The sequence below is a fragment of the Neomonachus schauinslandi genome, chromosome 13 (assembly GCF_002201575.2).
Source record: "Neomonachus schauinslandi chromosome 13, ASM220157v2, whole genome shotgun sequence".
In the NCBI taxonomy this organism is placed as follows: Eukaryota; Metazoa; Chordata; class Mammalia; order Carnivora; family Phocidae; genus Neomonachus; species Neomonachus schauinslandi.
This window is the reverse complement of record NC_058415.1, coordinates 80,107,740-80,125,187: the sequence shown is the minus strand read 5'-3', so window position 1 is coordinate 80,125,187 and position 17,448 is coordinate 80,107,740. Positions and strand designations below refer to the sequence as shown.

General features: G+C 42.4%; 1 protein-coding gene across 1 annotated transcript in view; it reads left to right on the top strand.

The window, feature by feature from the left end:
• The window catches only part of C5 (complement C5), a 92,045-nt gene extending 85,097 nt beyond the window's left edge, over nucleotides 1-6,948 (top strand). The window contains exons 39-41 of the mRNA XM_021691140.1: nucleotides 1,181-1,264; nucleotides 5,532-5,670; nucleotides 6,297-6,948. Of these exons, the coding sequence (XP_021546815.1) occupies nucleotides 1,181-1,264; nucleotides 5,532-5,670; nucleotides 6,297-6,435 (362 nt within the window). The 3' untranslated portion in view covers nucleotides 6,436-6,948. The remainder of the gene's footprint in view (nucleotides 1-1,180; nucleotides 1,265-5,531; nucleotides 5,671-6,296) is intronic.
• The last annotated feature ends 10,500 nt before the right edge of the window (nucleotides 6,949-17,448 follow it).

Genomic DNA, 17,448 nt, shown 5'->3' with positions numbered 1-17,448 from the left:
AGTAAAACTAGGATGCATCCTGGTCTCCAATATTTTTTCCATTATATTACACTGATCTCACTTACTGGAAATATAGCCATCAGAATAAATTGGGTATGGTTTATAGTCTTTCCATAGAATTCATCTTCATTTTTTTTTTAAGAGTTTACTTATTCATTTGAGAGAGAGAGTGAGCAGAAGAGAGAGCATGGGTGAGGGTAGGGGGCGGTTGTGGGAGAGGCAGAGGGAGAGGGAGAAGCCGACTCCTCTGCTGAGCAGGAAGCCTGATGTGGGGCTCAATCTCAGGACCCTGAGATCGTGACCTGAGCCAAAGGCAGACACTTAACTAACTGGGCCACCCAGGCGCTCCTATTCAGGACATGTTAAAATCTGTTTTAGGCTACTAATTCACTTGACCTTTGGTTCTGGCACAGTGAGTTCATTCATTCATCTAGCTAGCTGGAATCTCAAAAATGGACAAACCTTTTAGGTCATTCACTTCAACCCCATCAAAAACAAAAATAAGAGAATCTTTTCTTAGGTTACATAGAAGGGATAGGTCCCTTCAAGCTGCTCATCCCAAAACTGAGATCAAATACCATGGATTAAAAATCGATGCCTGAATGAAGAGAAAACAGGATAGAGAATGTCTCGTGTCAGATAGCTGCCAATCCCAGCAAAGATGCGTCAGAAGACCAAATCCTATCAAAATCCAAAGATCAGAGCCATTGGAGGTATCCAAGGAATCAAGGCAAGGGAACAGGAGGCCCATAGGGCAGGCCTGAATGATAGATAAAGGCCCCTCTGTGGGCAAATGGAAAAGGAAGGGGCTCTTCCACGTTCCTGATGGGCATGACCCCACTAATTTAAAGGATCAGAATCTGAACTTTACGTCTAACAAAGGCATATTTTGTTTGTTTAGTGTGCTTCTGTCTTTTAATTTAATGCTGCTGTTATCCTAATCAGCCTGTTCTATAACAGTGGCTAGGGCTAATGATTCCTAGAATGAATCATTAGTCATGATCAGTAGAGTCAGATTGAGAGTGTTTAGGAAGGCTTTTTGGAAGAAATGAGATTTACCTCAGCATGCCCGTAAGAGCTTGGTATGCTTCATTTCTCATTTGTTTGACAAACTCTGACTTCTGCTGGACATGGCATTAGCGATATTAAGCATGAATTCTTATGTTGTTTCTTCTACCAGCTTATAAAGTTCGTATCACATCTATCACTGAAGAAAATGTCTTTATTAAGTACACTGCAACCCTCCTGGATATCTACAAAGCTGGTGAGAATTCATTCATTCATCTTTCACTCAACAAATATTTAGTACTTACTATGTGCCATTAATGAGACATTATGTTGGTAGACTAGGCATTATATTAGTCACAGAGAATACAACTTGAATAACACAGCCAGAGTTCTTGCCTTCATAACGTCTATATTCTGTTTGAGGAGATACATTTAAAAAAAAGAAGAAAGAAAATGAACAAACAAATTAAACAATTACAAATCATAACAAGTACTATATTTGAGACACGTAATTAATGTGGGAAACTCCTTCACTGTGATAACAGATGGCGTGTTTTGGGGGTGGTATCAGGAGTTAGCCATTCTTAAAGGGGTGGAGTAGAGAGGGAACTGAATATGCAAAGGCCCTGAGATGGCAAGTAACCTGGCACCACCAGGGAGCTGAAGAACCTAGTATGAGATGAAGCCGAGAGGTAGGCAGGAGCTAGGTCATACAGGGATTTATAAGGCATGGCAAGAAATTTGGATTTTATTCTGGAATTCCAAAGGGAAGTTAATAAAAGGTTTGAGGTACGCAAACAACATGATCTGATTTATGGTTTTAAAAGATCATTCTGGTTTCTTTTGTGGGGGGAATCAGGAGTAGAAACAGGGAAACCAGTTAAGAGTGTCCATGAAGTACAAAGCTGTAGGTTGGATGCCATGTAAGGATAAATGAGACTTTTATTAACTAACCAACATAATAAAATGAATTCACATGTAAAATAACATATAAAACATTTTAAAATATGTTCCCTTGTATTCTCTAATTAAACTAAGCTGTAAATATTATAAAACTGCTTGTCAAATTATGTAAATTGTCACACAAATGATTCATTAGATCATTATAATAATTCCAAATAAGTTTTTTATTTTTAGAAATTGTCAGTCTTATTTTGCTTGACTCACTACAGGATTGCCCCTGTCTGAGCTTGGATTTGACAATAAGGAACCACATCAAACTTTTCCGATTACATCTTTATTGAATTTATAGTCTTTACACAACCTATAATCTCAATAAGTAATTTCTCCTAATAGCAACAGTATCGTTCATGGTCCTGAAGTCTCTATCAGCTTCTGCTAAATTGGTAGTAATTACATTCAAAATGTTTCTAGTCCTTTGGACACTGTCTGACATTTTTATGTATTCAGTGTATCTCTATTATCAGCTGAATCATGACAACAACTTATTGAATTTTTTGAAATTTGAAAATTTATTGAATATTTAGTTTTCCTAATTTTCTTAACTTTTATTGCCCTTGAGAGTTTTACAAACACCATAGACAAAGTTTTAGGATTCAGAATTTTTTTAAAAAACTTAAAAGTTCATCAAATTTTTTACTTTTGCCATTAAAACAAAAACATTTTCATATAATTATCTTTTCCCTTAAATTGATTTTATTTTGTTTTATATCAAATTTGTAATCATTCTTGATTTTGTCAAAAGCTCTTGTTCCGCTTTCATAGTTTCCTTTATTTTTACACAATTTCATTATTCATTCCCTAATCTGTGAACTTATTAAAGTTGAAATATATTTTCTTGAACATCTGAAGATAGTATTGACATAATTGCTAGACTATCATGAGCAAATCACCAAAAAGCATATCTGAAATCTATCTACTTTCTAAATATTTGCTCTTATATCACAGTATCTATCAAAGTGAACCAAGCAGGCTTGATATAATTTCCAAACTGCCTTTGTGATCCTTGCACTACCAGCTGCCTGTCAAAATCCCAATATTTTTCCTGTTTTCATTATCATAATTTTTTTCATTATTGCAATTTTTAAAGCTTTTCCTATCATTACTTACTTCTGCCTAGATATGCAGTAGTAAACACTGAATTTATGAAGACAATATTTAAAGTGAGATTTTGCTTGGCTCCTATCTTTGTAGTGTCCAGAGACACTTGATACCTGCTTGACAGGTAATTCAGTCAACACCAAATTGAACAGCTGGGAACTTCAGAATTCTTGCTGAAGCCCGACTCTTCCCTGGCAATCTATTTGTACCAATAAGGTGTTCACATAAATATTCCTCATTGACTCCTTTCTCTCACAAACAGTTTGATATGTTGTTCAGTTGTTCCTTCCAGTACCTTGAAATCAACAAAACCCATTAAGTGGTCTTCAAAGTCCCAATTTTTTATTTTATGTTATTTTAAAGATCTTTTTTTAGTTGATTTTCTCAATGATTGAAACTTTATCACCTTATTTATATTTTCCAAAAAGTTGTGTTCTCATTTCAGTAGGTTTAAATTTTGCAATAAGTAGGACCGTAAATCTAAATTGCAACTTTATGTTTATACTGATTTTCTTCTCTTTTGAAATTCTATCAGGTGTTTCAAGTATGAAAATTCTTCATCATTTTTAGCCATAGACTAGAGTTAGATTCTAATAATACTTTCTAAATCTTTATTTGCTTGATGGATACTCTGATAAAAATGTTTTTCTGGTTTTTATTATTTCAAATGTTTTACTGTATGAAATTGATTTGTGATGTTATTCTATTTTTTTCTCATTGATGATCACAAATTTTCTTTATCTGAATCATGATTGTTATTCTGACCAAAATAGGTGTTTAGCACTCTGATCTTTTCACAGTCTAACTTTTGAGCACCATTTGCATCCATCTTTCACATTGTAAGGAAGAAAGAATAAACCATTCCTATTTTTACTGAAATAATCAAGTGCTTTTCATTCCAGAAATACAAATTATTTGTCTTATATTGTACCAATTCTTGCATAGTATCAGAAGACATCCCAGGCTGTTCTGAATGTTGTGCAGTATCAGATGATTCCCAAGCTGTAGTTCTTTATCAATATCATCTCTTCTTTGTTCTCCTGTCTATTCAGAAGATTCATATTTATGATATTTAAAAGGAAATGTTAAGAAATGTTTGCATATTTTATTATCTCTTCATTCTGGGTGTCCATTTTTTAATATATACAAATTTGGAATTTATATAAATATCAGAACATCACACATTTACCACTTACCCCTAGAATTGCTGCACACAAACAATAAGCCAAACTAAAAACTAAACTACTTAGAACAGAGGACAACCACGCAGTTCAAGGATAATGATAATTGGTGTTTCCCCTAAAACATAGGGTGCTTGGAGTGAAGATATAAATGGAAAAAAGATTAGTGATTGTGGAAGCTGAGGTTAATTAACTAGTCCCTCTTCTGAATATGCTTGAGATTTTCTATAACAAAAGGCTTTTAAAAATAATGATAAGGCTCCAGCAGCCACACTGTTTACCATGACAGGGGCTGAATTGGTAAACAGTGCTGGGGATGCTCTTAGATATTGCTGCCCCGGGGCAGTCATGTCTTAATGGTCATCGGGAGAGTATAAGAAAATCAGCTCAAACTGATGTGTGCACCTTTGTTAAATATTACTAATTAAAGTTTACCATATATGCAGTTACTATTAAGTATACGTTCAGAAGTTTTTCAGGATTTAACAATTAGGATAACTCTGTCAGAGTTAAATAACTGATCATCAGTCCCAAATCTATAGCAATGAGTCAGACCCAGTCCCTGCCTCAAGAAGTTTCCAGCCTAGCTGAAGACAGATATATGGAATGAAACATTGTGATAGAAATTCAAGTATAATGGGAGTAAGGGGGAGACAGAGATATTTATGACAAAGAACATCCAGGAGTGTTTACTGGATACCTCGAGAATTGAAGATGTGTTTCAAGATGGGTAGAAATGCAACAGGACAACAGAGGAAGAATGCATTCGAGGTAACGGAGCCAGCTTCTTGACGACTCCTGAGTTCTTTGGGAATCCCAAAGTTATCCTCTTTCAAATCCTCCCAAGTCTTTCACATATCCTGCACTTCTCTACAAAGTCATCCATTGCCAGCTACCAAATACTTTTTTATTTTGCTGTATAACATTTGGGGATTAATGTTCAACTTTAGAGAAGTTCTTTTAATTCCTGGTTCTACAGGAGTAAGGATAAGAAGCACTTATACAGTGCTTGCTGTGTTGTAAGCACTTCTCATATATTCACAACAGTTCTACAAGTGGGTTTTATTGTCATTCCCAACTTTCCAGATGATGGGTCTGAACCTCATTTGTCCAGGGCCACACAGCCAACAAATGGCAGTCTTAACCATATGGACATTGTCACTCTCCTGTAGCCACTCAGTATAAGTTTATACTCATTAATAACTAGCCATGGAATTGTTAAGAGTTTATACTTGTAATATCGTAACATGAATGTGATAATCTTACTTGTGTGCCTCTCAGGTGAAGCTGTTGTCGAGAAAGTCTCTGAAATCACCTTCATTAAAAAGGCCATGTGTGCTAACGCTGACCTGGAAAAAGGAAGACAGTATTTAATTATGGGTAAAGAAGCCCTCCAGATAAAATACAATTTCAGTTTCAAGTAAGTCATTTTGGAGTCTCTGATCTTTCCTTCAAAACTAGGTGTCATTTATCCTTAATTACATGTTTCTTATGTGTCCTGCTGTTAACCAACAAACCATTAGGAGCATAAATGCAATAATGTGAATTTACACTTGATCTTAGCCATAAGGCCAAGAAGCAATGAAACAATATGAATTTAAAACGAAGAACCACTTAAAACCATGAGGGCGGCTGAGCACTCACTGATGGATAAACCAACTGAGGACCTGGGTCTGAGGATGCTTCTGAAGGCGCTCATCCATCCCCCTCTATGCCACATCTGCCCCCCTCAATAAGTTCTTGGACGGTTCTGTTTGTAAAGAGAGAAATGTTTAAATATGCATCTTATTGTCTCTTTTTAAAAAATAGATCTTGAAAGAGATACTGTTCCTGCCTTTAATCATGGGAGCCCCAAGCAGTTTCCTGAGATTTGGGGGTTTCTGATCCTTCCCAGGGGGAGGCCAGTGAGGCAGAGCCTGGCTGACAGTGTGGCCTCACAGGATTAGGGGATTAGGGCAGGCTGAGCAGCCTGAGCTCCGTGGAATTCAGCTCTTCTCTATCTGTGGCCATCACCACAACAGTTTCATCATCCTTTTTTCTTGGCAGGTACATCTATCCTTTAGATTCCTCGACCTGGATTGAATATTGGCCTACAGATACAACGTGCCCATCATGCTCAGCATTCTTGGCAAATTTGAATGAGTTTGCTGATGACATCTTTTTAAATGGCTGTGAAAACCCCTGAAGTAGTTCAACTATGCACAGTTTTCACTGTGGACTCCTGTTGTTGAAGTGTCTTCCTTTTCTTTTTTTTCTTTTAAACATTCTCAGTTGGTCTTATTTGGAAAGCTCACTTTACTTAGAATTAGTGGCACTTGCTTTTATTAAAGAACAATTTTAAGAGCTGTAACTTTATGAAATAACATGGCCTTGGGGGGCATGGAGACAGATACTCATTCCAAGGTTATCGGACACCAGAAGCAATAAAAATTGGAACGTCTCCTAAAACCTGCCACTCAGGAATGTTTGCTGGGGACGAAAGAATAGCTCCATTGAAATGTAGTATCTTACAATAACATGGCCTTTGCTTGAAAGAAAATACCAAGGAACAAAATACTGATCATTAAAACCTGACTTTGCTTTCAAAATTTTCGAAAAAGCAAAAAAGCCTGTTATTTTATGCTAGGGCCTCTTCAACCACACAGACGGGCGAATTGAAAGGTGGACAGAGGCAGCAACAGAGACCTGACAAGGCCTAATGTCAGAGCCTTCTGCAAACTGAGAAGGTAGGAGCGTCTGCCCTGGCCCCTCCCCTCCCAGTGCCCTCTCCTCACCCTCGTGGGGATCCCACTCCTCCCTGCCCCTCCCTCGCAGCACCTAGTCATTTCCCCCAGGGACTTGCTCTTGCCAAGACTTTCTAGCCTGGGAAGGGAAGCCGCAGTGCAGCAACCTGGGGAAGAGAAACTGAGTGGGAATCAGGAGACCTTTGCTCTGGTCTCTGAGCCTGTTTGAACTTTAGAAGAGGATTTGTAATAGGACGTTCATTTTTAAGTGACATTTTGTAAGCACTTTAGATCTCATGAAAGAATTTTCACCTAGAGTCCCATTTACTGTCTCAAGAACCTCACGAGGTGCAGGGATTTTTATTAACCCCACTTTATGGTTGAGGACATTGAAGCTCAGAAGAGTTAAGTCATTTTTCCAGCCTAGTAAAAGGCGGAGTTGGAGACCAAAGCCCACTTGCTCTCAGTCCACACATGTCCCTCTTCTACATCGTTACACCATCACATTGCTTGTCAGGTTTAATTTTCTAAGACCAATGTAGGATGCGGCTGGAGTTTCTTAGGTAGAGTTTAACCAGCTCCACTGAAATCTCACAAGGAAACATGAAGATAAACTCTGGATATAATAGTGACGGTGACTGAAATGCATTCCCTTCTTGAAAAATCTGCATTTTACCACTTAGGTGAAACGACATAAGGTTTACAGTGTGCCTTGTAAGTAATACTAAGATTTTCCACTTCCAGAAGCTAAGAATTTATTTTTGTTAATGTCAAAGCTCACGTTGTAGGCACTTCCTTGGCAAAAACAACCCATGTGTCCAATATGCCCAAACTCTGCCAGCAAGGAGTGAGGCCCACTGCCTCCCGGCTCCCAGAGTAGACCTGAAGCATCTCCTGTCACCTTCTTGCTGAATGCAGTGCTCAGAGGCACCAGAGTCTCTGAGCTGCTTGGTAGCCCTCTCCGTGAGCCCCGTGGCAAGTAGATTGGGCCACAGTGGTCTAATTAACCCTGAAGCACTGCAGGTTTCAAACATCAAATCAAACCTTTCTGAGTTAGCCTGGTACCATTTAGAAATCCACCAGCTCCTCTTCAGCTGACTCTTATGCATTTAAACATACTACTTTAGTGAGACTTTCACAATCCTCCAAATAGGATGGGGTCCCTACTGAACCCTGCATTTCTCTTCCAAGGCACTTGCAACTACTTATCTAAGCACATATAATCGTTTATTTAGTGTACAGCTTCCTAGCACCACTGTAAGCTCTGTGTGGTCAAGTCTGGATCTGTTCTGTTCCCACCACTATCTCCTGTCCTGGGCACAATGCTGAACACATTAAAGGGACTCATTGCTTGCAGATTCCCACTGAGGATGGGGCATCAGAAGGTCCAAGTTCTAGTCTTGACTTTGCCCCCGCAGGGACTTGGGGCAAGCCTCTTCATCTCTTTGGTGGCCTGAAAAAAAAAGGGAGTTAATACTCAAATGCCTTTCTATAGCTCTAAGAAGATATTTTATAATCTTATGTTGTGAAACAAAACAGAACCACATGGTGTGTAAGCATGACATGTATTTTTTTTCTGTGAGTATGGGGGGAGCTCAGCGAAGTGAGTGAGTGTGAGAGCTGGGGGGGCTTCCTGAGGCCTGAAGAAGGGCACATAGGATTTGCGTAGGTAGAGGGCGGCAGAAGGATCTTTGCGGTTGAAGGGAAAAGCATAGGCAGGTTTCCACTGGGGTAATAAGATTTAGGTGCTACAAATGAACACTATTCATTTAATAGCCATATGTTTAATTTTTTTAAGTTTTTATTTTAATTCCAGTTAGTTAACATACAGTGTTACATTAGTTTCAGGTATATGATATAGTGATTCAGCTGTATGTTTATTTTAACATGTATTAGAAAAAATACAACTAGTACCTCAAAGCTGTGATATACAATTTTCTTTGAAAATAAATGTATTTGTCAAAAAGTAAGTCTATTTAAGGAAAAGTTTTAAGTAAACAAAAGCATAGGTTGTTCTTAGGGCAAAAATCAGGAGGTTGGCATGTATAAGATTGACGTTTAGGAAACTCTGTCTTAAGAAAATATGTGAAATTGACAATGAGCCAAGCTTAAGGCAGGCAGCCTCACTCCATATTTCTCAGTGAGGGATGCTGAGCCAAAGTCATGTTCAGTCTTACTTTCCAGCCTCCGTGATGCTAGTTTATTCAGCAACATCCAACAAATATGTCTTGATTAGTAATTGTAGGCCAAGCCCAATTCTAGGCACTTGGTACCTAGATCCCCACCCTTGTGGGACTTAGATTCCAGCTGGGGAGACACAACTTGAACAATAAAGACAGTAGTTAGGCGTCTGACCCTGACTGTTTTAAATTATTATTATTATTTTTTAAGATTTTATTTATTTATTTGACAGAGAGAGGGAATACAAGCAGGGGGAGTGGAAGAAGCAGGCTTCCCACAGAGCAGGGAGCCCGATGCGGGGCTCGATCCCAGGACCCTGGGATCATGACCTGAGCCGAAGGCAGACGCTTAACGACTGAGCCACCCAGGCGCCCCCTGACCCTGACTGTTTGAAGGGGATAGAGCTATGGGGAAAAGAAGAGGAGAGCAGAGTAAGGGAGCTGGGGAGTGGTCGAGGGTGTGGTTGCAGTTTTAAATAGAAGGATCTGGTCAGAGTAGGCTTCAAAGTGAGACCTGAGCAGAGACTTGGAGGTGGTGAAAGAGGGAGCCATGTGACCACCTATGGGACGAGTGTTCTGGGCAGAGGGAGCTCCAAGTTCCCGCACCTGAAGCAGGAGCGTGCCCAGTGTCTTACAAGAAGAGGCAGGAGGCTGGTGTAACAGATGTAGAGTGAGCCACTTGGGAGGGTGGTGGAGAGGAGGCCAGTGAGGGCACAGGGACCAGATCACGCAGGTCATGGAAGGGCAGTAGCTGTACTCAGAGGGAAAGGGGAGCCATTGCAAGGTTTTGAGCAGAGGGGTGACAGTAGGAGGTTATTGCAGTATATCAGGCGAGAGATGGGGCAAGTGAACAAAGCAGAGCTTTTCACCTCTGCAGTGAAAGAGAACGCACACCATGGGAACCATGGAGCTTCTCAGAAAAGGATGTTAGGATTTCTTACAGGATTTGGGCTTGTGATGGATTATTTTAGGGAGGGTTTAAGGAAGCAGGGCTTTGCTCTGGATTGGACGCTGTCAGGAAGCAGGAGTAATCCTATGATTGAGTATCTGAATTCTTATCTAACTAGAAGGAAAAGAAGTAGCAGTCACTCACATTGGCCAGCAAAGGGGGGATGTTTGGTCATTTTGTGGTTTGGATAATGTTCTTGTCTTATTTTCTACTCAAACATGATTATGGAAAAGTCTCTTTTTTCCCCCCTCATCTTGATCCATTTTGTCTGATGTGATGTCTTTGTGTTCTGTGATGTCAGCACAGCCTGACTCTGAATACCAACAAGGTCAACTCCTAGGGTCACCAAGCCCAGCTCCCAGTCTAGCACCCCCTGTCTTCTCTCTCACAGGCCCTTTTTTCCTAGAAAATGCACACACACAAACGACGCGCAGATTTGCATCCAATTTCAGAAGCCCCTGTGAAAGTCCAGCGCGTGGGCCTGAGGACCGCCTCAGGAGCTGGGACTCCATCAGCCAGATCGGAGAGACTCCCACAGACACAAGGCAGCTCTGCATCATGTTTCCATAGGTCTCCCTACTCCTGAAAACACACTGATTGTGCATACTCAGTGCGATGTGAGAAACGTGTCACCAGGGACATGACATGATCTTTAACTTTGATTGGGAGGTTGAAATATTCCTTTATGGTTCTGAATCAGAAAGGAATTGAGGAGGAAGAAAGGAATGGAGGAGAGAAGGTAGAGGAGAAGAGGAGAGGGAAGGGAAGGAGGGAGGGAGGGGTTTATTTTAAGACAAGATGAGAACTCCATTTCTCAGAACCTTCTGGATTCTTCTCAGCTGGCAGGGTCCCCACCCTGACAGACATGTTGGCAGAGGCAGATCCGTTCCTTGGAACACAGGGTCTGCTCCTTCACTGTTTCCATCATTATAATCAGTTATGTGTGCATTACACACACAGTCATGAATTATATGATCCTGAAATGTCCAAACCAAGAAGGACCTAGAGCTCCTCTCATCCAATTCCTTCATTTTTATCTGGGAAAACTGACCCAGAGAAGCAGCTAGCTGGTGGTCAGAACCCTGTTAAGTGGGAGGTTTGGGACACAAGCCCGAGGCATCTGACTCTTAGCCCGGCATTCTTTCCACCGCGTAAATGAGAGGAGGTTACAAAGAAATCGTTTTTGGCTCCCTCCAAAGAAGCATTTTCTTATAGCCAGAGCTGTTCCAAGACAGAGGCTCTCTGGGAGGGACCAAGTGCCCAATCACTAGCCCCTTCCAGGAGTGGTACGGGAGACATTCAGTGTGGGAGGTTTGCCCCGATAACGTCCAACGTGCCTTCAGCTCTGAGAGGTCATTAAGAGAAACAAAAATGTCCGCTTTACTTCCTAAAGCCTCCATTTTCACATTTGAAAAATGGGGAGTACTAATAATTCCCACTTTAGAGGATTTCTGTGAGACTTAAGTGAGATAATACAGACCATGCATATAAAGTGATGGGCACAGTGCCTGGCACGGCAAATGTAACTTGGGGTGGTTAATAATACAACCCTGGTACAAGATGGATGATGAATTTAACACATTTCTTGCCTGGCATCATGCAGATTGCATTACGTGGAGCATCTATCGACATTTCACAACCCCGTGATGATTGTCATCATTCTTACTTTTAGGAAGAAAACAGCTGAGGATCTGGGAGGTTAATTTGCCCTAGGTCACACACCTTCATAAGTGGTAGGGCATCTTCTAGACCCAGGGGCCCAGGCTCCTAGCCTCTGAGCTGGATGGCCTTCTCACATACCAGAGGGGCAGTATTATCTCAGGGCACAGGTGGGGCAGAGTGTGGCCGACGAGAGCTCTGGGTACAGGGCACGGGGGCAGTGGGAACACAGAGTGTACAAAAATGAAGCGAGGCAGCCCCAGAGATCAACTCTGCAAAATGTTACCTGAGATCATTTTCCACATGGATACAACACAATTTGAAGAACTCTCAGTGGACAGGTCTCCCCACGTCCCCTCAAAGGACTTGAATTTGCCAATAGAGTTGATGTTTCCTCCCTTGTGAACCTCCTATGTAGAATCATAACATATGGAAGTTTAAAGGTCTCCTGGAGGGGCATCAAGGTTGGCTCGGCTCAGTCTTGATCTGATTTCCTAGAGATCATCCAATCAACCTCTCCCCATTTCATTGATGAGGAAACAGGCCAGGAAGGAGCAGGGGCTCATCAGGTCTCCCACAGGGGAATCAGGGCCAGAACCTCATATTAGCACCTGGCGTCTCCTCCTACCAGTGGGACCTAACAGGCAAGCAGAGACCAGAGCCCCAGGTGGGGTCCAAGGCTAACATTTTCAACAGATGAGATACAAGAAGTCAGAACTATCCTAGAAAGAGGGTTTTCTGTTTGGCTGAAGCTTGGGTGGTTGGGTGTGTCTGTCTGTGTTTTATGTGTTTTGTGTTGGTGTTTTGGAGGGTAGATGGAAAGGGGGTGGTGGCTGAAGCTGACTAAGGCAAGAGAAATCAGGACTGAGGAAAGAATTACTTAGCTTCATAAATTTTTTTCCAAACAGAGAATCTTTCAGAAATTAGAGCCAGGACTGAACACGAATTCTCTGAGAGCAGAGAAGGAGAAAGGAGATATGCCCAGAGTAGGAGGAGAAAGTAGAAAGGAGGGTTCCTGGGTCTGCTGGGGCCTTGGGGCAGGGTTGGTCAGCATCCAACCCTCCTCCTGCCATCTCCTTCATTGCTAAAGGCAAAAGGCCAGCATGTGGCCTGCTCATTAATTAAATGCTGAGTGTGGAAATGAAAAATAGCCCTTTGGTTTGGCTGCTGTGTGTGTGTGTGTGTGTGTGTGTGTGTGTGTGTGTGTGTGTGTAAGAGACAGAGACAGGACTTGTTACTACGGGGAAGTGATATGGTGAAAAAGTAAGAACTGCCATTGCTTGTGACCTTGGGAATGTTCTTGAACCTCAGCAAGTCTCTCAGTTTGCCCCTCTATGAAGACAGAGTAGCATTATCAGCCTTGGAGGGTGGCAAGGATTAGAAATAGTACCCAAGTGCCAGCCCAGGGGGCACAGTCTGTGGGGGCCAACGGCAGCCAGCTGGCTGTGGGATTTCTTTCTTTCTTTTTTTTTTTTTAAGATTTTATTTATTTATTTGACAGAGAGACAGCAAAAGAGGGAACCCAAGCAGGGGGAGTGGGAGAGGGAGAAGCAGGCTCCCCGCTGAGCAGGGAGCCCGATGTGGGGCTCGATCCCAGGACCCTGGGATCGTGACCTGAGCTGAAGGCAGATGCTTTAAAGACTGAGCCACCCAGGCACTCCTGGCTGTGGGATTTCTACCTCTCAGAGCTCTCTGTGCCTCAGTTCTCTGTTTTGGAAATGAAGTGAGATTCTCCCAGCTCAATTTACAGGGTTGTTGCAGGATGAAATAAGATCAAACACATGAAAGAACTTTTAAGCTGCAGAATTTTGGACAAATATGGAAAATATCATTAATAACCGAAAGCATTTTTGTGCTAAGATACCACAGGCAGAGACTGCCCGATACGCTTTTAAAAGACTGGCAAGGGGTCCACTATCTTAAAAAGTGATCTCCCCCAGTGCCTCAGATTTTCCCATCTTCCTATGAGGCCTCCTTCCTTTGATCCTGGAGGCTGTCAGTCTTAGGGCAATGCTTCACCAAGTGCCATCCCCTGACCAGCAGCATCCCCATCACCGTTAGAAATGCAAATTCTCAGGCCTCACCTCAGACCTACTGAACAGAAACTCTGAGTGGAGCCTAGAAATCTACATTTTAAAAAGATCTCCAGGAAAAGCATAGGCACATCAAAGTTTAAGAAGTATTGTTTTGGAGCTTGTGGGAGGGCAGATTCTGATTCTTTAGGTCTGAAGTTGCCTGAGATTCCTCATCTCCCAGGTGATGCCTACGGTGCAGGTTCTCAGACATAACAAGGTTCGAGAGTGTCCTACAAAGTCAGGATTTTTGCATGAACGGAAGTAACGCCTTAATAACCAAGACTTCAGTTAAGAGCAGTTGTGCACAGGCCTTTCAGGAATGGGTAGCAGGAAAGCCTGAAGGATTCTGGGAGCAAGAGAAACACAGGGAAGCCATGAGAAAGAGGTCTTAAGAAAAAAAGAGAAGGTAGGAGATCACTGAAGGTAAAGTAGGCTGCCCTTGCAGAATATGCTCAGGGCAGATCCAGGCGTTTATTAAATCCATTCACCCACTAAGTGCTGTCTATATGTTAGGCACTGTTCTGTATTTTTTACACTCATCAACTCACTGAGTCCACTAACAACCCAGTGAGGCTGGTACTATTTCCATTTTACAGAGGAGTAAACTAAGGAACAGAGAGGTTAAGTAATTTGCCCAAGATCATTCAGCTTGCTGGAGCCGGGATTTAGAACTCAGGCAGCCTGACTTATTAGCAGTAGACTGTTCTGCCTCAGATATAGTTTCTGCCATCAGGAAGCTTACAGTCCCATGAGGAATGCAGGCTAGGACTAAGAATGGCCAACACTTGGATGATGCCTATTATGTGCCAGGCACTATTCTGAGCCCCTTACAACATATCTACTGTTTTAGCTCTTATAGCAATTCTAGGAGATGGGGCAGGGCACTGCTGAATGGGCCTGGCTGTGCGCAGAACTGCATAAAACAGGTCTCTCTGTTCCTGGAGGTTTATGCATAGAGATCTCAAACACCTAAAGTCCCAGACTCCCTGTGCTAAGCAGAAAAGCCCCAATCCAGAAATAACCTGGTATTGGAGATCAGGGCCTCCAATACCTGGTCCAAGCCCCACTTTGTGTCCTTGGCCTCCACACCCTCTTTGCTTCCCAACCTGGCCTCCAGAATTAGGCCTCACTGTGCAGAAGAGCAGGTGTACTTGCCAGCCCTTCGACTCACCCTAGCTCCCACAGCTACACCCAAGTTCATGCAGCAGATGATTCCACCTGTGTGTGCTGCCCCAGGCAGGCCTGCGAGGCCAGGCTGTGGACCCTCCTGACAGGCACCAGAATGAGGGGCCTGCTGATGGCTGGTCCCTGCTGCTGCTGCCTCAGCCCACCGGGGGCAGCAGCTCTAACCCGCCTTCCCTCCCTCCCCCACACACCAGACATCACTACCTTGGCACTTGGGAGTCAAGAAGTTGCCCAACAAATGAAAACTGACCTCACGTCTTTGCAAACCACTTTGACAATACATTTCAAGAGCCAAAATATGTGTCTATCCCTTGATCCAGTAATCCTCCTCCTGCTGGATTATTTATAATAAATTTCCAAAAGTAGGGGGGAAGGTTCCTACACAAAGATCGTCTGTGCAGGATTAATTATTCATTTAATAAATATTTATTGAGTTCCCCCTGTGTGCCAGACACAGTTTCAGATGGTGTAACCAAGATAAACAAGGTCCCCGCTCTCCTGGGAATTAGAGCTGTGGGAAAAGACAACAAATACCTACATAAATGAGGAAAAATAATCTATTTACAAAATTATCTGCAGAGAATTAAAATAAGGGTCTGTGGTGGAGAATAACTGGGTGGCTGCTCTTGATTACGGGGTCAGGGAAGATCTCTTAAATGTCAGTAAATAAGATGACCTCTAAAGCTGAGATTCTCATGATGAGAAGGAGCAGCCATATAAGGTTCCAGAACAGGAGGCTGGTGGTCCAGGGAGCTTCAAGAAGGCTGATCAAAGAAAGCAAGTGATCCGAAATGAATTCAGAGGTGGGGGAGGGGCCAGATCACTAGTATTTTGTAAGCACGGGTGAGATGTTTGAACTTAATTCAATAGTTAGTACTAAGCAAGGGCATGAGACCAGATTATAGATGAGAAAGGGGCAGGGAGACCAGTTAGAGCTATTGCAGCTATTTTGGTGAAAAGTGATAGTAGCTTGAACTAGAGTGGTAGAAATGGAGATGAAGAGAAATGCTAGATTCAGGATATTTTTAGAGGCATGGCTAAATGGGTTTGTTGAAGGAATTGGGATGGGGGTGATGAAGGCAGAGAAATCAAGGATTATTCACGGATTCTTGACTTGAGCTACTACAGCTGCCAATTATACAGTTAGGGAAGACCGGAGAAGATAAAAATTTAGGAAATGAGAAGGGAAGATGTTATGGGTTGAACTGTGTCCCCCTGAAAAAGGTAAGTTGAAATCCTAACCCCTGGCACTGCAGAATGTGACCTTTTTTGGAAATAGGGTCTAATCGATATAATCAGTCAAGGTAAGATGAGGTCATACTGGAGTAGGGTAGGCCCTTACTCCCAACATGACTGGTGTCCTTATGAGAAGAGAGAAATTCGGACACAGAGACAGAGACCCACACACACAGAGGAGAACAGCACGTGAAGACACGGACACTTGAGGAACGCCAGCCACATGAGGACGGGACAGAGATTGCAACTGCCAGCTCGTCATCAGAAGCTAGGAAGAGGCAGAGCAAAGGTTCTCCAGCAGAGTCCTCAGAAGGCACCAATCCTGCCGACACCTCGAGTTCAGACTTCTAATCTCCTGAACTGTGGGAGAATAAATTTTTGTTGTTTTAAGCCATCCAGTGTGTGATACTCTGTTCTGGCAGCCCTGGGAAGCCATCTAGAAGAGAATAGGAGAAGAGCTTGTTATGTTTCCATGAGAAGTCTTGTAGATACCCATGTAGAGCTATCAAACAGCGATCGGATACATGAGTGTAAGCTTGTGGTAAATAAAGCAATGCACCATAAGCTAGTGACGATACATTAAGTACGATATACGAAGTGATGGCCTGAAGACGTAGAAATGATTACACACATTCTATGAAATATTATGACGCCTCTGAAGGGAGTCATTATAAAGACTAGGTAGGGACCTGGAAAAATGCTTATGATAGTGTTACACACACAGGGCCCCGTGATTGCCATTCTGTAATGACTGTCTGTGGGTGAGAAGCAGGTGTCAAACCGTCTGATTCAGATCCCAGCTCCAACTCTTTGGAACGGCCTAGGATAAGTTGCATGTCACTGCATCTTGCAGGTTATGTTTGTTCAATATATTTACAGCTCCAGGGTAAGTGAACGCAAGGCTGAATTGCAAAGTGCTGAGATGGCAGAGTAAAGAAGCAATCGGGGTGGAAGTAGAACTAAGCCAGGAAGTCTTCCTGGAAGAGCTGGCCTTTGCAAAATAAGTGCATGGCCCAGGGCAGAATGCCTACCATAGGCCAAGCATTGTGGCAGCATCAGGGGATAGGCTTGGTAAAATCTCCAATAAGTCATTCTCTGCAAACACACTTGTGTGGAATACTTACCATACACTGAATGTCCTGATGGCTTATCCATGTCCCTTCATTCCTATGTGAGTGAGAACTTTGAGGA